This window comes from Centroberyx gerrardi, chromosome 4 (assembly GCF_048128805.1).
Source record: "Centroberyx gerrardi isolate f3 chromosome 4, fCenGer3.hap1.cur.20231027, whole genome shotgun sequence".
Taxonomy (NCBI): domain Eukaryota; kingdom Metazoa; phylum Chordata; class Actinopteri; order Beryciformes; family Berycidae; genus Centroberyx; species Centroberyx gerrardi.
In genome coordinates this window covers 18547217-18570520 of record NC_136000.1, presented here as the reverse complement: position 1 = coordinate 18570520, position 23304 = coordinate 18547217, and the positions used below count along the sequence as shown (strand labels likewise).

The window sequence follows — 23304 nt, the reverse complement described above, 5'->3', positions numbered from 1 at the left end:
TCTATGAGCATGAAAGAAGTATAGCCTATAAGTGATTGTATTCTTGAGCGCATGCACCAAGGGGAAATCATCTGCTTCTCTTCTTCAAAACAACGGATTATATCCTAATTTTCACATGACTCACCATCGGCATCTGCTGTTGTTGTAATTGGTCAGCTTGTGTCTGAGGGTATGACACCTGGGGCTGAAGCTGCTGACTGGGAGGAGAGCTGTAGGGCATCACAGACTGAGCAGGCTGAGCCTCAGGGAGGACAGAGGAACCTGGTGGTCTGTCTGCCATTTGAGTAGCTATAAGAGGTGGGGCCAAAAAGGAAGAGGGGTACATTTGATGATGGGTTGCTAAGTGCACTCGCCTTCGAAAATCAAAGCATTCTGTCATCATGCAGTTGGCTGTAATAGCGTATTTGACTATATCATCTTTGATACAAACCTCCCCCAGCGTGCTGTGACTGTTGGTGCTGGTCAGCCTCAGGCTCCTCCGACTCCGGCTGGATGGGAGCCACACTCTGACCTTGAACTGGAGCTGGGACTTGCCCAGTCGACTGGGGGACATAAGGGACGCCCTGTGCCATGCCGGGCGGCAGGGCTGATTGAGGAGTGTTGTAGTTGGTGGTCTGAAGGCTCTGCTGAGATGCAGGCGGAGGAGCCATCTGCTGGCTGTGTTGTTGGCTTGGTTGTGGTGGGACATATGGAGCGGGCTGTTGCACTGCCTGGGGTGTCGGCTGAGGGGCCTCCGTGCTAGATTGCTGGCCTGGTTGCTGTTGCTGCTGTGATGGTAGTAATTGACCGTGCTGTTCTTCTTCTAGCCTCCTCTTCTCCTGCTCCTCTCGGACCTTCAATTCAATCAAGGGCAAATTTATTAATTCCTGAAGGAGAATTACAGCACAATTACCTGCATCCTCCTGCTGAGGTAGGACTACAAGCGAAGCACGTGAGCAAATATCAACCAGAAAAACATTAGATGCCATTATGTTGAGCAAGGACACACCTGCTGCCGCTGTGCTCTCTTGCGCCTGATAAGGGACACCCTGTCCTTTATGGCCTTGGCCATGGTCTTATGGTCACCTTCGCACACATAACCAGACTCAACCTGAAGCACAGAGATACATGAATTAGAACTCAGCAATGATTATGCAGAGATTGATTGAAGTTATAGCCCATTAGCTAATTTTCAACTTTTCATTTGATATTTTGTCTTTACCAGTGCCACCTATGAACTAGGTGTTGGATTTTTAATCTGAAGGTCTAATGACTGCAACATTTAAAGTTCAATTCACCATTTCCTGAGCCACATCTTCTGGCACGTCCTTGCTGAGGTCAAAGGAAAACTCAATAGCTTCGTTGTCTTTGTACTTTCCCTTGAGCTTCTTCACATCCTCAATTCTCAGCCACAACTTAATGGCTTCCATCTCTCCATCGTCCTCCTCTGCCAGCTCCACACGCACCCCCGTCTCCTCCTGGAAGAAGGCATGGTTCAGAAGGTCCTTGATCGAGTACCTAAGGAAAGGGAGACCGACAGTGAGCAAATGGAGAGAAACCCATGTAGGTGGTCCTACATCGCCCCTTTAAACCTACAGTTTAGTTTAGTTTGCCAAGACCCTTTAAACTATAGGTTTAAAGGGTCTTAGCAATATAGTATAACTGCATAAGATACAGACCTCTCATCCTTGTTCTGGCGAATACATCCCTCGATGATCTCCTTCACTTCAGGAATGGCCACCTTGTCGAAGCTGCCTGGCTTCACCCCCTACAGGAAACACAGAACACTGAATGAGAAAAGCTCTCCTTTTCTTCTAGCCTTTTCTTAATTTGGATGCTAGCCCATACCTTTTGATGTCCTTGCCTTTTCTGACAGACATTCTATGTCAGTACTGCAAACTTAATCCTGTCATAGCCCTGATGAGTGGGATAATGACACCCTTGAACTAAGCAGTAAATTCCTTTTAATAGTGACAGTTTTGATTTGGAACATGTCTCTCAAGACACATATAGTGTAATGTATAGTATGTGTATAGTAATATATAGTGCAATGGGTTGCTTCCATTAAATTTTATCTCCACACCAATCCATTCAAATAATGTTAAAAGTAAGATGTGTTCTCAGGCTGGTGGCATTTAGACTGTAGCATGTCAAGTGGTGGGGAGAAGAGGGCGTAGGACAATGGAGGAGGCCTGGTGGTGAGTGATGGATGAGCCAATGGCAGCAGGAGACTGCCTGGCGCTACAGAAACATGGAGGACTGGCTGAGAGCTGTAATGGCAGTCTAGGGAGAGCAACAGCACATCTCCTCAAGGAGTACAACTGTTAAACCAGAGCGTGTGACACTCTAAATGTAGGCTCAACACCACAATAGCACTTCATGTTTCCCGAGTGAGTCAACAGTGTTTGGTACTCTGTTCTATATACTATTTGTGGCACTAATCTAGAGGGTTTAATATTTAGCAGTGAAGTAAAAAAAAGCAAAAACATCCTATGTCCAATCATATGGGAAATGTTTAAATGTTCATATCTTTAATTGCAGTTAATGATAAGCTGGGGATATCAGTATAGATTTCTAGGCCCATTTTGTAGATAAGACTCCTGGAACAGGTTCAACCTCTACGTATCAATGAGACTTGTAGCAGATCATGAGTAATTGCAAGGATATGAATCATATCAGTGACTATGCATTTAAACAGTGAGCCAGTATGAGTTATTGTATGAATAATGTAATTACAAAACGATGTACTGAACTCCCACCAGTATGTGTCAGGTGTCTGGTTCAAACAACAAAGTCTATCAGGAAAAACCAGCACCCATCTTACGTCTTTTCCATTTATTTCAGCAGCATGTCATTTCAGCCTAAGCTTCAGGCATGCAGGCGTACACTGAAGAAGCATACACTGAAGAAGGCTGTAATGCTGAAATGTCCGTAGTGACATGCTGCTGAAAGAAAATCAAAAGACGTTACATGAGTGCTGGTTTTTCCTGATAGACTTTGTTGTATGAATGTGTTTTATGAGTGTGTGTTTTTCTATGACAGTTACTGCCCTTCTGGCATTGTCATAAGACTCAGTTATCAGCCGTTAGAAAAATAACAGGACTGTGCTAGCACACGCCCTTATCAATCACCCACGCCTCAGGTCTACATGCTTAACACATACACCATAAATCAGAAGGACAGAGCAAGAAAAACTGGATGAGGAGAGAGGGGAAGGGGCTCCCTGGTGTTAAATTACAATGTGTTTTCTCTTAAAAGGTATGGTTAACTTCCTGGTTTATCATAAAGGGCGATGGCTGGAGGGCAAAAAGTAATGACCGGGGAGCTACAGGTATAAACTAAAGTTGAGAGGTGAAACAGAATAGCTGAAGACAGAAAGCTAATGTAGGCTTGATAAAGAGGTGTAGGCAGACAGGAGACTATAGCAGTTGTGCTATGTGAATAGGAAATTACTCCAGAGGGGGACACTAGCCTTCTCAGCAAACAGGAAGGGGTGAAGGCAGGGTGCAAGGGGTGACGTGGAGGGTTGAAAGGAACACTTACACTGGTAACTCTGCGGTAGATCTGTGCAGCATTCTGGCACTCTGAGTAAGGGTACTCTGAGGTGGCCATCTCCAGCATGCACATTCCAAAGGCATACACATCCACTGACTCGTCGTACTTCTCCTCATACATCTCAGGCGCCATGAACTCAGGGGTACCTTAAATCAAAACAACTATTCAGAACTCTCGAACTCCCTGACTGATTGAGTGGGCCTCTCACAACCCATTGCCCCTCTGCTCCTCCAACCCGTGAGGGGTTGAGGAAGAGGAGGATGAGGAAGAGTGACCAGCCTGTTGACATGTCCTGGAGAGTAGAACCTGTGAGAGGAGAGTTGGAAGAAAGAGAAAAAAGAGAAGAGGGGAAGGAAAGTAAAAAAGGGACAGAAAACAAAAAAGGAGGGGGAAGCTGGGCTCAGTTAGACTGCAGAGAAAAAGGCACGTGTTTGTCTGTGTAAGACCTTGACATTATGGGTCATAAGAAGGTCTATGTGAGGAAGTCGATGTACAGAACACACTCATTAGCCAAAACGAGTTATTTACAACCTTTCAATATCAGCTTAACAGTGAACCACTTGAGAATAACACCCAAGCCAGAATGCAGTTCAATTTGTTCAAAGGGATGCCAATGATCTTTGAATGAGAAATATGACTAGCTATGGAAGTAACTTGTGTCAAGACCTTACCTTGCAACCAAATAAAAACATACCCTTTTTTAACGCACTCACCTTTTGATGTGTGACTTACCGTCTTTCCTTGACCTGCAGAGGGAAAGTGTTATGGTCAAGGCTGAGAGAAGCAGATCCCATAGCTAGTTACTGTGCTCAGCAGTGTGTGTCTGTACACCAACCTTGATCTATTAATGGATAACTTCTGCTTTCAATCTCAGGTCTTACACAGAAAAACTCAGTTGATTATTTGAATTGAATTGTTTTTGAAATGGGAGGTGTGTCACAGCACACTGTCAGACTTACCAGGCCCATAAAAGTTCATACTTACTCAATGACCAGCAGTACCCTATTCATTCCATACAGCAGAATGGGGCACAGCTGAGGCTAGAGCCTACATTTTAAAAACATACCCGAGAATGTGAAAGATAAAAAAGAAAAAAAAAGAAAGGCAAAAGACTGGTAGAGAGAAAGGGGGAGAACTCCCTGGACACAAAAGAGAGCAAAAAGATTCTGTTGTCGTGAAATATTTTAAAACACAGTAAGAGAGACGAACACTAGCAAAAAACCTGTTGAGGCAAACCCGTAGAAAGAGATGTTAAACATTATGGTATAATTGGCAAACAGACCACATATTTCCAAACCACAGAACAAAGACCAGTCTAAGACAGAAGAAGGGCATACCTTTAGCCCTGGCCAGGTTAGCCTGCAAGTATAAGGCATGACATCTATTATTATATTTATATTTAACAGTAAGAGAAATTTGAGGCGCTACTTACTTTCAGTAGGTGCCTGAAAAAAAACAACTTTCCCTTTTTGGAGAAACATAGAACAGAAAGATTCTGTACAGTGACTAAACTTAGACTTGCTGTGTGAGTGCAAAGAGAGAAAGCCTTGTGGTTATCTGCCTAAGACTGCCACAATGTTTGGCCTCCGTTTGAGCTGTGGTTTGAGAGACAGCTGAAACGCTGTGGTCTGTTTTTGAACCACACTGTCAGAAAAACAAGTCAAAGGAAAATACCTTCTGTGAATACCACCATTTTCAGTTCAAACATAATAGCATGACCTTAAAAAAGGTACTGCCCCACTGCAGGAATGGGAGCAGGGAGTAGTAGTGACTTTGGAGCCGTACCTATGACACTCTTGGCGAAGGACGCGCGCTTAAGCGTGGCCAGTCCCAGGTCTCCTATCTTGACAGATCCTGTTGGGCCTGTGATGAAGATGTTGTCACACTTAAGGTCCCTGTGGATGATGGGAGGAGCCCGAGTATGTAGGAAGTGGAGCCCCTTGAGGATTTGTCTACACCAGCTGCGCAGCACTTTAATCTTCATCACTTTGAACCGCTTCAGATATCTAAAGGAGAAAAACAAAGAACCAGGACTCTAAATCATCAGTTTCACATAACATCTTATGTAAAATTCTGTTTCTTTTACAGAGATTCTGGGGTAAAGGATGAAAAAAATGTAATTATAATAATTGGGATTATCATTTTTTCCATAATCATGCAGCCCTAACGGACATTATACCTATGTGTCCTGTATTCATGTATGTTTGTTAGGTCTGTGTTTTAGAGTTTGGGACTCACGTTTTGAGTGTGCCAGAAGTCATGAGTTCAGTGACCAGTACAATGCACTTCCTGCCTTTAGAGGGACCCTCCCAGGAGTCATAAAATCGGACAATGTTGGGATGCTGCAGTCCCTTCAACATCCCCGCTTCCTCCTTGAAGCGCTGCCGCTCCGACTTGGACAGTTTACGATCCTGCAGGGGACAGAAAGAAAATATTTTATTATTTCAAGTAACAGGTACCACTGTATATAGTGGTATTCATATGCTGAATAATTAAGAGTAATAAAGAGGTTCTAATTACTGGCAGTAACGTCAGGATTTGGGGTTAGGGTTAGTTTCAATATTAATCTCTTTAGCATTTTGCCAGAAGAGAAGAACCTGAATGACCTGTCAGTTAGCATCTGAATGTGTCCACTGATAAAAAGACCGCTATTTTAATCTACAGGCTTCTTGACTCCCCAGTTTTGAGCAAGAGAAAAGTAGGCTACCTTAAGGTTTGAAATTTCATTAACATGTCTTTGACCAGTTCAACAAACAGGGTAGTGCAATATACAGTGTCTTCAGCACACAAAGATGCATGCATACTCAGACACACGTGCACATACAGTCTGGGGATAGGGACGTGGCCCTGTTTTCTCTGGCGCAGGGCTGTGAAATGAGAGGAATGTGTCTGGCTTTGGCCTAGTTTCCCAAAAAGAGAACTGAAAAGAGAAAGAGCCACAGTATAACGGAAAAGGAGAGAAAACTAGTAGAGACTATGCAAAACAAACGCACAATTAGTCAGGTCTTCAAAACTAACTGTCCTCTTCACAAAGTAACCTCTTTACTATTTACTACACAACACATGGGCTGCACTCATCTCAACAGTTACACGCTACTCCGACACAAACCGTTACTGGTATGAGGGTGACGGCAAAACTATTACACTGTTGTTACTAAGTTCACTAAGGCCTATAATCTAAACAGAGCTTTCTATGTCTGATAAGGGTCAACAAATGCCTGGCAACTGAAGGGTTTAACAATGAATCATAGCAACATAAATGCAAACCTGATAGCACTGTCTGTCTGCTGGGATTTAACACTCCATAAATTGACCAGTGCAAAAATAAGCAATGGCAATAACACCTGTTAGATGTAGGTCTATGTATTAACAAAAAATGTTGGAGTGTGTATAGTCATCTTCCTTTCCACCCTTCTCAAGTTGCCTGAGCAATTCCTGGCGTGACCTACATTTGCACCATGACTTACTATAGAGCAGCCAACCCACCAGTCAGCCAAGCCCAGTGAAAATCCCCCAGCCAAAGACATAGCGACACAGCCAGATGAAAACCTCCCTTCACCCGGAGACCTGGCAACTGGCCAGGTTGTCCAGGAAATTCAGCCCATTGTGAGTGGAGAGCAAGTGTGTGTGTGTGTGTGTGTGTGTGTGTGTGTGAGTGAGAGAGAGTGTGAGAAAGAGATAGAAAACTTTCCACTGACTGACATCACTTGAAGAAAAAGATAATGAAGAAGCTTACTTAAGTCTCGGCTGGAGTATTTTGAAGTTATACGTTGAATGTTTGCAATCCCAGGGGGCAACTTAGGGCAGTCAAACGGATGAGTGGAGGGGAAATGTGGAAGCAATTTGGAGGAAGGGAAGACACAGAATGAGGGAGCAATGTCAGAGAGCAGGGGGTGAGGGGTGACGGGGCAAGTTAAGGAGGATCCACCATGCACTTGGGCCAACTGACCTACTTTTCAGGGTATTTATCTAATAGGCCAGTGGTTCCCCTTTCTCTTTCTGCACACCATGTGGAAACAGTCATGCAAAACATCCGCGGCAGCATTCTTAGCCACAAGCCCTGGGTCTGGAATTGGGGCGGGGCAGTCATGGGAGCTCCTACCCTAGTTTGTACAGCACCCCAACCCCAAAAACACCAAACTACTGTATTAATGAGAGCATTTCTACTGGAGCCACACAGCCACCTTGCTCCCTAGTTGATGCAAAACTAATGTCTTGTCTACTACAAGTAAATATTAGTTGTCAAACCCTTTTACCAGTGGCTAATTTGAGGGAGATTTTAATGTGAACCTTTCGTCAATTATTTTGGCCAGTGAAATATGATGTGCGAGTGAGTGAGCGAGATCAGAGTTTCCCAGTATTTGGGGCTCATCAGTGGTCCTAAATAACAAGGGTCCAAGTTAATGGTATGGTGGGTCGATTGATCACGTTCACTGGCCCACACAAGTACCACCAAACTCCTTTTCAGAGCCAGGAAAAACCCTGCCATGACATCAATGAGGTCTCCTTCTAATCTCCAAAGCAAAACCCAACCACCCTAGTATGAACAGAGAAACTCGTTTACCTCATGTGAGTTCACTAGTGGATCAGATGAGAGTTCAGTAAACACACAACACTAAGCTCACGTGAAGGGCCTTATCTCTAAGCCTGCAACTCTAGCGAGGTAAACACTCACGTGTGTATAGGCTTATTTGGACACGATCACAATTATAGAAATAAGAAATACTGTTGAGTTTCTTTTCCCAAAAGGATAATGAACCATGTCTAATAGTATCTCTATGAATCACTTTATAAAGAGCCAGCACTGACTAATCGCATAGCTCTTCATGAGATACAACTCACAAAGTCCACAGGACCCAGAGTCTAAACTCACTGGTCCTTCCAGGAATTTACAATCTTGCAATCACAAGACACACGTCACACTCCCTTTGAATGTCACTTGAAAGAGTTCTTTGCCCTGTGCCGCGTCCTGCCCCTACTATCACTGGGAGCAGTGCCTGGCAGCCTCTGGTACATTCACAAATCCTGAGCAGAGAGGCACAATATCTGTCACTCACTGAGCAATGGAGGAGAAACATAAACGCAGAAATATTATCCGTCATTACCATTTGGGCCATCCACCAAAGACTGACTCTCACTGCCCACAAAAATTATTTTCCTCTCTTTCATTTCCTTTCCTTTAAATAAGAAACAAAAAGACTTTGACAGAATTCTTTGAATTGGCAATTAAATCTTCTCATGCCTAAATTAACAGTTGAAGAATGAAGGGCAAGAAGGCACAGGGAGGGAAGGCATAAGGAGTCGGAGCCATTTCAGACTTGTGCCAACATCATCTAAATGCCATTTTGAGGGTGGGGCTATAAAAGTCTATAAAATAGACAATCCAAACTGGTGGCTGCAGATGAGTCACAGCAGCTCCGTCTGACACAGTGGGAATGAGTCAGCTCATTAAATATCTGTGTTGCCACTACTGCCTCTGCCACATATCACACCCTGGGGCTACCATGATGCATTGCCCTTGTGGAGTCTCTGAATGTGACAAAGTGAAAGAAAGACAGAGTGCATGAGAAAAATATGCTGATGTGTAAGAGGACAAAATAGTACAAATGTATGAGAGCGAGTGAGAGAATGATGCAGAAGTCTTAAATTTAATGTTTTATACTGACTGGAGATTAAAAATGAACTGTCACATAAATCAGCGTAGGCCTCAACCCTTTGAATTCCTAACCCACTCTGCAGAGTCAGCACAGTAGCTATATGGCTCTGGCAAGCAGTTTCAAACCTCATTTCAAAATCATATGATCCCATTGCTCAGTTCAGAGGCAGCCCTCTCAGCAAGTTAATACATAGGGTAATTATATGAGGTAAGCATTGTCCATTCAATGCAGGTGGATGTTAAACAAGCTATTCAGGTTAAAGCCTGACCCTAAAGGCATAAACTATAGATTAGCTATCTATAAGCTATCTATAAAATAGCTCAGCCATCAAAAAGCAGTTCTGAGGCTTCCCTTCAAATGCTAAACAAGCACGTAATTTGTGATAAGCTGCAACCAGCTAAGCGCTTTGTGAACAACCAGGCAGGCCGGGACGTTTGGAGGGGAAATCCAGATCAGGTTGGGGAGGGTGGGGGTTGCTCATGAAAGGAACTCCTATTCAGTTGTAGCCACCAAGCATACTGCTTGACATTTGCCAACAGCAGGCTTCTCTCTCTCTCTCTCTCTCTTTCTCTCTGGCCTACATACACATAGACAGAGAGAGAGAATTCAGTGTATTCAGTCAGTTTTGACAAATATTCATTTTAATGATGATCAATGCCCAACAACGGGTGACCATTTCATAAATTTGCATGCCTTCTCTGTACGGTGTCACCCCCAGCATGCACATTCGAGAATTAGGCTACAACTGTTTAAAAGAGTGTAGGCCAACATGTTTTGGGGGAAGCCAGCATGCATGAAAAAAAAAAATGGTAGTGCTAAATTGACTCAGGATTAGAACCAGGGATCTCTGGTGTGGCAAACCTGCACTTTACCAAGCTAAACTCAAAATGATGCAGCAAACGGGCGCATAGAGTATTTATAGCTGTGTCCCACAATGATACATGTGCAGTACAAATTTTTGGGAGTGACCGACCGACCAACAGAGTGACTTATACTAGCTGCTGGTCACAGCTAAAAAGATACAACTAAACATGGATTGGATAGGAGACAGCTACCATCTCTCTCAGAGCTCCATGCTTGTTCAGGAGAGTGAGAGTTGTGGTCTCACAACATGATCTAAACAACCAAACAGCCTGTGGTGTTTTCACCTACTGTGCACTGTCAATCAGATCTAATGCCAGTAAACTACAGTATAGCCAACATGGAGGAGAACATACTGCTTCCAGGCAAAGGCCATCATAAATAACCCAATGCACCTAAAAATAGACTGAGTGAGACAGGCTGTGGTCATGCCAAGGGCTGGCTCTGTCAGGTCCCTGCTCTGAGGATGACACCGAGGGCTACATGGAGCCCTCTGGGTAACATTGGTTGGGATCTGGATCATGGCGGATGGGCCCGAAAGCCAAGAAGTAGGGATTTTTGAGGCCGATACCAATATCCAATCTTTTCCCACCAATATGCATTCTTGTAAGTACAAATGCAGGCTCAAAACAGGTTATGCTTTTCAGACTTATTGTTTTTAAAACAAAAGACCATGTTAATTATTAACATTATTTTGTTGCTAATCTGACAGTTGTATTAAGTGACACACTCCTAGAATAAAAGGTCACAAAATTGCCATTTCCACAATCATCCAAATATCGGCCGATACCGATAGTCTGCCTATATGTTGGTGCATCCCTACCAAGAAGGCATGTTAGACATAAACCAGTCTCCCCAATCAATAACAGTTTTCTAGTAAAATATTCCCCAAATACTAGTTAACTTCTAGCGTCAAGTTAGTTTTTTCGTCTCCATAAAAAAGCCAAGACTGTGATACAGCCTTCATGGATGGATTGTAGGCAAAAGCCACATTATCATTACCATTTACTAATTAATTTTAAACAAGTTGAAAGAAGCTGTCCTGATCTGAATACTCATTTGTCTTTAGGACTGCCCTGACACATGACCATAGAAGTCAAAGACCACTGGAGTAGAGTATTCTGTGAGCCAAGATGTCTTCCAGAGACAGGTGACAGACTGGAGTCATCTCACACATCATCTGTCAGTATGAGTGTCCATCTGATTTGAATGGTGTATAAGAAAACTCACACATACTTGTCAACCCACAGATAACGTGTGTGTGTGTATGTGGTGTATAATACAGATGGTGTTTTCCCACTGTAGCTGCTTTATTTTAGAGGTACACATAATGGTCAATGAAAGACTGCATTGCGCAGTGTAGACATCAACAGCAGAGTTTATCAGGTCATATCAAGCGAAGGAAAGGATAATTTCTGCTGACAGAAAATAATGCCATGCTTCTCATGTACTCATGGCTGACGGAAGCTCAAGTCAGCTATGAAACTGGTTCAGCTAGCTAAAGGCAAGGCACTCACAAATTTGTTTAACTTCACTAGGCCACATTAGAGTTTAGATGAAGTCATGCTTTTACTTTACACAAAACACACAAGGAAGCAGCTCTCCAATCACTGCCTCTTTTGATGAACAAGGAACTTCTTTACACAGAGGGAAAAAACACTTGATATCACTTCAGATTTTGATAACAGAGTTACCAAACCACATGGAAAAGCTCTTGATTGTAAGCAAGCCCAGAAACATCTAATCTGGTTTAAGCAACATTGCAACATGCCTGATAATAAGAAGGTAGAGAAGGCTTTCATTACCTCTGTGGTCACTTCCCTAAAGCCATAAATAACAAATGGGGTGGCTTTCAGTCAGAAGTAGATAACATCTAACCTAATGCATTCCAGAAGATCAGTCAAATATACAGGATAGAAGCAATACAATCAACGCAAATCAAAGCACTGGCACACTGAAACTCAACAGCTTCAGATATCAGTCATGAACTCCCATATGGTGATCGTCATAAGGGATGGGACACAGACTGACAGTATCATGTGAATCAGTGAAACATATCAGTGTTTCCCATATATGTTCATATTTGGGCAGCCCACCCAGGTAAATTAACAGCGGCCAGTCAATTGGTTTTAGATTTAATTCAGGTGCTGTGATGCACAAACCTGCCATTTCTTGTTGATGTGCTCTCTAAAATAAACAAGATCTAATTAGGGTTAAGAGCAGAGATTATCAGATGGAAGTAATAACAAAATAATTTTATGGCAGTACAAAATGTAGGGAAGAAAAAAATCCAGGGGAGTAAACACTGAGACTGTAGCTCTGAAACAGCACTTAATTACTGCTTAATTTCTTGAGACAATTTAATAAATTGAGCAATGAGCCTACTTCAAGGTAGTAAGGAATGATCAATTGAATGTAGAGGTGCACCGATAACCAATTATTCAGAACTGATACCAGTGCCAGGTACCAAGGAGATTAGCTGATACTACTACCGATCCAAGTCCAATTCAATTTATTAAATTCAATTCATGCTGCCTGGTATTGCCCAATAATAAAACAATTACAGAACAAGTGCATCAATTGTGTTGATTCGTTATTTTAGTATAACATTTTTTCTTTTCCAGTTCTTAGCCCATTAGCAGGCTGTACCCCATGGTTTCAACAAGGAATGCCAACAATCCATTTTAGGGGTACTGAAGGACAAATGTTGACTTTTTCTCCCCAAACATGATAAGTGTCTGGTGAAGAAAAATAACCAATGAATATTCAAAATGTTACAGTATCCCTTTAACATTAGCAGTCATGAAAGCCAGCATGTTAGACTACTTGGGCATGGCCTGCCACTCCCAGCAGATGCCAGCAGCCAGCTGGACAGGCAGCAGCTTCCACAGCTTCTAAAGTATGCCTCAGTTCTCTTCCTCATCTTTCAACACTTGGCTTCAGCCAATACTAGGAAGGAAGGAGGTGGGGAGACAGAGAGTGGGAGATGACACGGTTGGTTGAAGATGGGTGAGTGAGCAAGAAAGGGGAGGCTCCTAAATTTATTCCTCTCTTTTTTCCCCTCTGCTTCCCCTGTGCGGTGACCTACTTATTGTTTAAACATGCCTGCATGCAACGTGAGATCCAAAACAAATGTGAGTGGGTTTGTGGGTGGGTGGAAAAGGGTGGGTGCCTAAAAATTCTTAGACTATTGTGGACAGATGGCTTCCAGATTGAATGTGCCAGGGCCATTCCATTAAAACTTTATTATACATTGGACTTTATTATGCTATAACAAGATTAAGGGAGTTTATGAGGGGAAACCTGTCGAACATGTTTCATTACCATACATGCAGGCTCCGCTGCTGTTGCTTCCAGCTGACACCGAATTTCCAGTGAACACACAAGTGACAAGGCCAATTTACTTCTGCATCACTGATTATAGCATCAACAGGAAAAACTACTACCAAGACCTTCAGTACCCGAGTCTCTTTATCTGTGTTTACTTTTGTTTGTAAAATCAATCATGACTAGAACTGTTTACAATGCCAAAGCCACCCAAAATGAGAGCATGTTTTTGTTTACCAGAAAAATACGGATCTACACAATCATTCAGCATCCAGACATTAGATTAGCCTAATTAGAATTTGTTGGGGGGGGGGGGGAATCAGTAAAATAATTATTTGACCAATTTGCTACCTGAGAAAATGAACAACAAAATTTAAAAACCACTTAAAGGGGGAAAGACTGTATGGAAGGCTGTGTAAATGTATTGTATGGAGGCTCTAATATGTAGGCTCATCGTAAATCTTAAAAAAGTAACAAGAGTTAAACAGCTTAGGCCAAAGGATTCGTAAGAACAACAGTTGTGGAGGTATACATTGACTAGGGTTAACTATAAAGTTTCAAACACTTCACTACCTCTTAACCCTTTCATTGACTCATTAACACCTCTAGTAAAATAACAGGATAAACCCCTGCTCCTGTCAAACAGTGAAACACAAGCCCTATTTGGACGGAATTTGTTTTCAGGGCAATGTGTGTAAAGCATTGGTAACACAGGATATCCATAGTATTAATTTACTCTTCCCATGGGATAAGAGATTATCATCACACCAAAAATGTACCATGCATCATACATAACCTGACGTTGATGTGCTCAAACAATAATAATACAGCATGGCTGCAACTGGACCAGAGTTGAGACATTGGGTCTGATCTCAGTTTGGGGTGAAGGCTGCTTTCAAGTGCAATTTGAGCAGATGGTCCACAACCATACGGTTTGGGCAGTAGCCCAATACATACAAGTTTGCCAAAAGGGATGTCAATTCGGACAAGACTAGTTCTACCTGAGGTTATTTTTACTGAGCATTTTACAGGAGGTAAAAGAGGCTGTAATTGCTACAGGTGCGGGCAGTCCGTAAAAAAAACTGACATGGCAGATTCAGACAGAAGCAAAATTACAGACATGATCCAGTAATGATTACTTTACCCCACCTCCCCTTGAAAAACTAATCCTGTACAAATAGGGTTCAAGAATGACAAGGAAGTGAGAGTACTACCACAACTTGCATGATAATTGCACTTATCATGCAATTATAGGAGAAAAGGGTGAACAAATTCCTTCTATTACTGTCAATAGTTCTAGGAGGAACTAGCTATATTGTGAAGCCTATAAGTGAAGGTTTGAGAGAACAACAATTGACTAGACTGCATGCAGAGAATAAGTTAACTTTCCAGACCAGCAAACATGCCCTCAGCTCTTATGAGTAGAATGGCAGGAGCACTAGAGTGATCATGGGACAGCTTTAACAACCATGTGAGAGGGGATTTCAGCTTCTTAAGTGTAGTTGACCAGATTTTAACAATCGGACTCTCTTGAGTTGACAGGGGAGAGATGGATTGAGGCACATTCTTCCCTGCTAACGTATATCAGCCAACAAGGAAGGTAACTGCGGAAACGCAAGAGTCAGGTTACATGTACATACTTTAAAAAGGACCATATAGGCCAACATAAAACAACCCATGTGACCATAAGAATAGGCATAAAAGCCAGTGGCATTATCTGCGGGTTATGGGTATAGCTGGTTCTCATCCAACTGTAAAAACTTCTCTAAATGTTCTCATCCCATTGGATTGAGCCCCCAATGCAAGTTTCCACAGGCCAAGAAAGTTGGGTTCAATATGGTTTTGAGGTTCCCTTGCCTCTTCAGGAAGCCTCATGAAACCACAGGAATACTCTTCTTCTGTCCAATAAAATACTACTCAACCAATACCACAAAGTAAGTGTGCATCTTGCACAATGTTGCATCTACTGTAGCAGTAGATTAAAAGACAACTTTTCAAGTATTACAAGTGATTCACATAGCATTCAAAATTTGTGACATTGCCACACCAGCAAAACATCTATCAAATTCAACTTGGCCTCCCGTGTCTAATACACTAATATAAATATTTTAATGACATCAACCAATAATTCACTGTTGTTATGGTGGTTGAAAGAAAGCAAAAGATACTGAGTGCAGTGTAGACAACAATGACTAGCAGTGTGCTACTATGAGCATCAGCATTAACTAATGGAGGTAGGGAAGAAAAGAATGGCAGTCAGAGAGAAAAGCTTAAAAAAAAAGGGAGGTTAAAGAAGACAGTAATATAGAAAAAATGTGGGGGAGAGAAAAGGGGAAGGAGATGAGGTAGAGGGGAGAAACAGGCCTTGGCAGGCCAGCCTGCTGCACTTCACTTCACACGGGAGATTAGAGATTCCTCCGTCAAGAATCTGACCCATTTTACGTTCACACAAGCATTCAGAGCAGGCATGCAGTGAGCGTGCGCCAGATTCTCTGTATGTGAGGGGGAGGGGCACGTGTCTGTAATCTCCACATTGTTCTGAAACCGTGTGCGCATGTGCAGCTATGCTTGTGTGTCCTGCCGTGTGAGGCCTCTGTCACTTATGACAGGCTGAAAGCGTGACAGTGAAAGCAAACATGCATACGGTGAATGAGGTCAAACCTTGCTGTGGGCCATGTTGCTGTTTTTACTGGACAGACAGCAGAGCTACATGGGCTTTTCACAAGCTTGCTGAACAGAATCACAAACTATTGCTCTAAAGCAGATCCAAAGCAACATCTTGGGCTTCTCACTACAGACACTGTATTCAGACATAATAGCAATGCATTAGGTTCAGACATGTACTTGGGAATATTAGCCTAATGCTCAATGGATTAATTAATAGATTAAAACATGGATTAAACATAGTGCAAAAGTTTTCAAGGGGGATCTCACTGAAAACCGATCTATGACCAGTGTAACTGAATCAATATTTCTGTTGCTGCATACATTCAGCTTAGGCGCCCTGTAACTACAAATGATTCTGTCACTCTAATGGAATTTCAGAATTCTACTACACTTACTGGCCAAAAATATCACAACCTCAATAATTCATCTCACCTTTGCTTCGTAAATATCTGGTGAGTTATACCTGACAGTTGTCTTAGGTTTATTATTCATTTATCTTTCAAATGGCATATATTGTCCTTTGCTAGTGTGAAAGTAGAGTATGGGGAATTCACCATCATGAGTGCATCATAATGGTGGCAATGCTATCAAAAACATCTTACCAGAAACACCATGCTTGTGAAACTGGTCCAAGGTGATTTCCTGACTGTCATTAGTGTTAGGTATTCATTGATCATACAAACTGGTGTTATAAACTATATACGCCTAGATAACTTCTGGTAATTAGCCAAGGTCTTAAGGGCCATTTTGCCTTCCTTAGGAAATACAATACACAATAAAAAATGCAAAATGGGGAAATGGGAATTTTTTGCTGCTCTCTTCTGACAAGAACGAAATGAAACAATCAAAGGGATATGCTAGCCATGTCTCTCAAAAGGGAAATGGCAGTCTGTGGCTCAGGTAACAGTAAGGAAGGAAATTATTTTGGCTCTACTCCATCAGGCTTATGTCTAGTAAAGCCTGAACAAAGTAGATGTTGTGGACATTCAAGAAAAAACACAATGGTGACTGAATGCCAAAAATGGACATTATCACAGTTGTTAATTCGCCGTATCAATGCACATTAAGAGTAAAGGCAAAAAACAAACAGATCTACTTGAGTGATGGGTGAGGCATAAGGAGAAGGAAAGAAGCTTGAGAATACATGGAGAATACATGCTTATGCCAATTTCATACCTGCAGCTCACACCAGGCCACCTCCACTGTGGTCTCAGTGTCCAAGCCCTTGTAGACAGTCTTAAAGGAACCACGTCCGATTTCAATATCAAACTTCAGGAAACGCCCGTCCGGTGATGTTCCCACTGCTTTGGTCTCTGCCTCCTCAATGTCTTCTTGCACTTTTTTCTCAGCCTCTCTTTGCTCAGCCTCTGCTCGTGCCTTGGCAGAGTCCTTATCTTCTTCCTCCCCCTCTCCTTCCTCTCCCTCATGATGTACCTTCACTTCAGTGGTGCTCTCAGGTTCAGGTTGACCTGGCAATTCTACAGCTAAGCATGGTGCCGAGTGGGCTGCCACCACCACCTCTCCATCACAGATGTCTTGTACTACGGCAGGCTTCTGCTCTGAAGGCAAAACATCCACCTTTGCTACTTCTCTGTCTCTTCCTCCTCCACTCTTTGCAGACTCCTCAGTCTGAGCTACACCTGGTTCAACCCGCGGCACATGAGCAGCAGCAGCCTGCTGCCTCTGGGGGACAACTTCATGCAACGGAACCCGTTGGGGTGCAAGGACAGGGATCTTGCTGGGTAAAGGGAGGTCCAACGCCGTGGCATTAGAGTCACTGATGACGCTGCGGCGTAAGAAACGGTGTTCAGGGTTACACCGGTCACGCTCCATGGTGTGGTGCCGGCGTCTCACCTCCGTCGGCAGCCGTTCACCCACCATCGAGTCTGAACCAGACCCAGTGCCGTTTCCACTCTTCGGAGGGGGAGCCAGGAACTTCACCATTTTGTCGTTGGGCTTTTCCGACATCCCACCACCCACACCAAGAGTGAGCAGGTACAATTACTGAAAAATTAAAATAAGGATACTTCCACGTCCGCCATACAGACTCAGATAAGCAGTATCAATCTGTGCTTTAAAAAGCAAAATGTCTCGCAGCTCCTTCTACTTGCCGCTGTCTGTTTTCTTATTGCTCAAAGTCATTACATGTATAGTGCAGAGAGTCTAGGTGTAGGATGGGAGGTGTTCTTTTGTAAATGGAAAAAGATGGAACACCACAGCAGAACAGAGAGTACTGATGTTGACACACAAGTCTCTCTAAATCTACACCATCCATCCTGTAGGATACAGGGTACAGCTTCTATCAAGCATAAGGAATCACTGGTAAGGGAAGAAGAGGCACAGCCTACTCCAGGCAGCAAACTTCCCACTGTAGGCAAAAGCAGGCTGTTCAGACACTCCAAATATGTTCCAGTCCAGTTTCACTGAAAGAGAAAACAAAAAAGTATATAGAAACTGAATAATTCATGTCATGTAAACAGCAAAAGGGACAGTGATGTTTAGCAATAAGACACAAGCAAACATAATCAAAGTTTACATGGGCATAACACTAGCTGACATGTGTCTGAGTGTATCCAACATTATGTCAAATGTCAACAAGATTTGTAAGAGAGTAGCCTAAGTGCTGGCAAGTAGAATTTACAGTATACAGGAAGGTTAATAACCTTGCTTTGCTCAGAAACATAGCTACAATAGGACACTGTCTAGTGCCTTCTTAACTGGACTGCCCTGTCCATCCGTTTTCATTATTCTGCACATGAACATTTTTGTGATACTCTATTGATCCCTGAAGGCGAAATTTGTCTTTTCACTTTCCCCTCTCCACAGGATCAGCTACAGAACAGTCCCCCTGGAATTCATAGGGATTCTGTGTCTTGCTCAAGATCACTTCAGCAGGGTACATGCTTGCTCTCAGGAGGGCTTAAATGCGGTCCTGAGGTTGAAGCACATTTTCCCTTATCATTAAACCACCCTGCTGCTCAGGAATTTTAAATACTTGCTTTTATCTTTCATGTGTGTCCATTCCACTAACTATTCAACTCTAATTTTTTTGAAAACTTTGCAAAATAAGTAGTGTGGTACAAATCAGCTATGCATTCCTCGCCCCTTCATTGACACACTAACCTAGCAACACTTGAGACATTTTTCAAGGACCAGAAATGACTAATGGACAAGTTGACAGCTGAGTCGCCACCACAAGCAAATCAAAAACCATCACTACCTGAATACTACCTGCATAACTATGTATTTATTTATTATTATGTCTGCACAGTCGACCTTACGGACTAAGATTATTGTTTTTACTGTAGCTGGCTGAGTAGGATGTCATTCTGGCATGATTGAAATTGCAAACACAAATACTAATAGTATTATATCTTGTCATCTAAAGTATAGAGGTTTTCAATGGCATTCTAATCACTTATAAGTCATCAATGACCTCCATATATGGCTGTTGCAGCCATTGCCAACGTTGACAACCACAACATCAAACCAAACTTGGAAGCTGCGAAAAGGGCCCGACAAAGGGAACCAAACGAATTACAGAATGAATATAACGAGTCCCTTATTCAACACAAATTCTGACTTACATACCCCATCTTTCAAATCCTTATACGTGACACCATAGCCATTCGAAATGTCAATATTCAGCAATACAAAGCAAGGAGGAGCAATGGTTCTTTGTTAGCTTGCAAGCGAACAGAGCTAGCACCTAGCTAGTTAGCTAATGTTGGCTAAGCCTTAAACCAACCTAACGTTAAATGATTAACGCGTCACGTCTTTGTTTTAATAATTACCTCCGTTGCTGCCGATTTAGCTTAGAATAACATATAATCACTATACTTATATGTAACGTTAGCAATTAACTCTAAATTAATCAACTTTACCATCTCGCGATCCAGTTTCCATCCCTGAGTGATTAACGTTACAAACCGTGCTGTTAACACAACCGGATACGTTCGCCCGGTATGCCGGTTGGACTGCTCCCAAGCAGTGACAAGCAGCGCAACTGCTAATGATATAGCTCGCCACCTAGCTAGCTAACGTTAGCTAGGCGGGTCTTCCTTTTGCCAGCCAAGATGGCCTAAAAAGCTAGACCCTCCTCCCGGCCGCCCCCCTTTGAATTTATCTGCTGAATACCCTGGGAGACTTGTCCTATTCCGGAAGGCTTGCTTGCTGGTGTTAATATAACTGACGTTACATTTGTTACCTCGCACTCGCAGTTACCAACGTTAGTTTTTCGCCAGTCAGCTGACGACGAGTCTACACGTAGCCTAGCGAGGATACATAGTATTTTTCTATCTGATAGCTGTTGTTCGTCGGTGCGTCTGGTTAGCTATCAGTTAGCTAGCGTTAGCTAGGCCTACCTAGCGTTACACACTGCCGCGCCGGGTGGCGGATTGCGACTTACCTCAATATCGTACCCACTAAGCAACCCAAATGACAGTTATCAGTGTTGAGACAGTCCGCGCAGAGTAAATCCGTTTTCGTAAAAATAAAACAAGGATTAACGTTACTGTACAAAATATTTTAGCGTTAGGCAGCTACCTAACTAACCTATCAAGGTTATGACTTGCGGGCATATAGAGTCCGTATTCAAAGCAAACGGCACTTGATTCACATTCTAAATACGAAGAACGAAATGCGTTTTCTGAGCTGGTAAAGCGCCTGCGCCGGTGAAGGATGACCTCATCACACACACACACACACACTCTCTCTCTCTCTCTCTCTCTCTCTCACACACACACACACACACACACACACACACACACACACACACACACACACACACACACATAAATGTATTCCTTTGATCACGCGCTATTAACAGAAGTTATCGCCATCACTCCCAGTCCTGTCACCATATTATTATCCTACTCATTTCCATAATTATACATCTTACTCATCTTACTCAACACCACAATCACATTTGTTAAAAAGCAAAACCTGGTCGGGTATCAAGCAAGGACTTGACCTAAGGGCTTTGAATTCTGAATTTCAGTAGTAGAACCATGCATTATAACTTATCCCTGGCCTTTTCCATTTTTCTTTCTACTCTTTGAACTTATAATATCATGCAACAATAACAATATCATTTCAATTATGGGAATCACTAACAAAATAATCACCATTAAAACTTACCATTACGTTTAATGCTAACTTTGTTTGAGATAACCTAGCTGAGATAGGCTGCTTTTTGGTTTGTGACAATTAACTGACCAAATTAGAGATTTATAGGGCATTGGTCATATTCATGTTTTTGCAGTTTGGGTGAACTTGCCTTTAAAGTGTCCCATTCAAAATAACTGTACCTTTCAATGGTGCTTTACTCCCCCCTATAGATGTGTGAAGGTTACATCTAGCATTACTTTATAACAACACTTTTCAGATTGAAACACCATGACAGAGTTTCTCAACGGACATTGCTAACACTGATCACCTGAGGAGCTAAGAGCTAAAATGGGCCTCATAACCATTCTGAAGAGCATTCATAGTTCCACCATATGTATGCTAATCAAACCTGGCACACATGCCTTCCCTCTCAACATCTTACATTGATCAGCAGTGAGCATTTGAGGTCACATGAAATGGCCTTGCCTCCTGACACCTCCTTCTCTTATCCAATCTGCAGAAAAAATGTAGCTCCTTTGGATGGAAAACTGCCTAAATGAGATGCCAAACTGCATTGAGAAACAACTATTATGGCATGGAAACACAATTTTAAACCCAGGTCTACTAGTTCACTCATCTGATTTTTTTTACACCATGAACTCTATGATTACTTTTGGTTTGAATATGGGCCATATTTTCTTAAATATCATGCCAAACTATCAATAAAGTGATTCTCAAAATGTCTCTTCATTTTCAGAAGCCTATTGCAGTTTTACCTGGAAATCTTAAGGGCGTCTGAACCCCAAAAAGAATTGAGTATTGACTCTTTGGAAATTTCAATTATGAATATCAACACCAGTTATTTTGTTTAAATTGAGTGACATAATCTAGAAATACTAATACTGGTCGAGTGCTTTCTTTTCTTGTATTGAAGCATTTTTTCTTAGTTTCTGAAAGATAGAAATAGAAACTATCTTGCTAAACAAAGAAACTACTTTAGTAGGGTCCTGTTTGATATTTCAAAGTTGTTCAATTTCATATTACATATAATTTGATTCCTGTAATTTTTAGATTGGATTACATATTAATCTCAGTGCGAGGTCAGAAATGCTAGTATATTGCATTTGCTCCTTTGAAAGCGAAATTCTCCCAAGGCGTTGCATTCACATGGTGGGCACTTCAGCCACCAGTTGCCCTTTTAGAGAATTTTGCCTCTGCCTCGTTCAGAGTCTGTCCACACCACTGATATCTGTTAACTACAAAATGGCAGCTGGTAAAATTTCAATACAGAGACATCAATTCTTTAACCAATTCTGTGACTGCATCTATTAGGGGATACAGCGGCTAAAGATGGGTAAAAAAAATACATCAAAATGCTGAGTTCATGCAAAAAAATGATGGACCAGTTATCTTATTGTTATCTTATTGACCAATTATGTGTCTGTATTTGAATAGTAATATCATCTTTAGCAACATTTTTTATATGTTCTGAATGGTTGCAGACACAAGGTCCATATGAGTTGTTGTAGAGGCACACAGGAACTTATCAGGACTCCTAATTTATGGCAACAACACAGGTTTCATGAACACGGGAAGCTTTTCATAGCTTCAGCTTAAAAATAAAACAAATCTAAATAAACTGCACATCAAAGAAATATTGAAACAATAGGCTACAAGCATTTTTATCCAGGCAACCAAGAAAGTGAGTTTTTCACAACCACTTTTAGTTTGTTTTAAATACTGGGTTTGGCTTTGAAAATTGATGATCATTAAGAATCAATAGCCTATTTAGATGACTATCTTTTCAACCCACCTTTTGGAATCATTTTAGATTTACCGAGATGTATGATGTGGAGCCTGAAGTAGACTATTGTAATGCTCATTCAGTGATTTTAATCTGCAATAGGTTTAATCTAAAGTCTCCTTTCATCCTTTTCAGTTACTTAGGACCTTACCACAAACCTGAGACTAAATGTAGGCTACTCACTAGAACAGATGCTTCCCTCTGCACACCATAAAATAAAGGTAGTCTATCTTATTCTAAAAAATGTGACTGACTGATAAAAGTGACCCCAGTCTTGATGATGATAATAACGCTAAATGTGGTAGGTTACAAGTCTTCCTGCACACCATAAAATGAAGGCATCTC

The 23304-nt window shown here is 42.1% G+C and overlaps 1 protein-coding gene across 2 annotated transcripts in view; it reads right to left on the bottom strand.

Moving 5' to 3' along the window:
• The window catches only part of LOC139921961 (serine/threonine-protein kinase WNK1-like), a 31456-nt gene extending 10710 nt beyond the window's left edge, over positions 1-20746 (bottom strand). The window contains exons 1-10 of one of the 2 annotated variants that reach the window (XM_071912493.2): positions 20455-20746; positions 17223-18469; positions 5773-5945; positions 5320-5540; positions 3523-3680; positions 1659-1747; positions 1278-1497; positions 989-1090; positions 431-833; positions 125-288 (exon numbers count right to left, since the gene is read on the bottom strand). In XM_071912493.2, the coding sequence (XP_071768594.2) occupies positions 125-288; positions 431-833; positions 989-1090; positions 1278-1497; positions 1659-1747; positions 3523-3680; positions 5320-5540; positions 5773-5945; positions 17223-18014 (2322 nt within the window). In that variant the 5' untranslated portion in view covers positions 18015-18469; positions 20455-20746. Of the gene's footprint in view, positions 1-124; positions 289-430; positions 834-988; positions 1091-1277; positions 1498-1658; positions 1748-3522; positions 3681-5319; positions 5541-5772; positions 5946-17222; positions 18470-19930; positions 20012-20454 lie in introns of those variants that run through there. The other variant, XM_071912414.2, reaches the window with a different exon arrangement.
• Positions 20747-23304: the final 2558 nt, after the last annotated feature.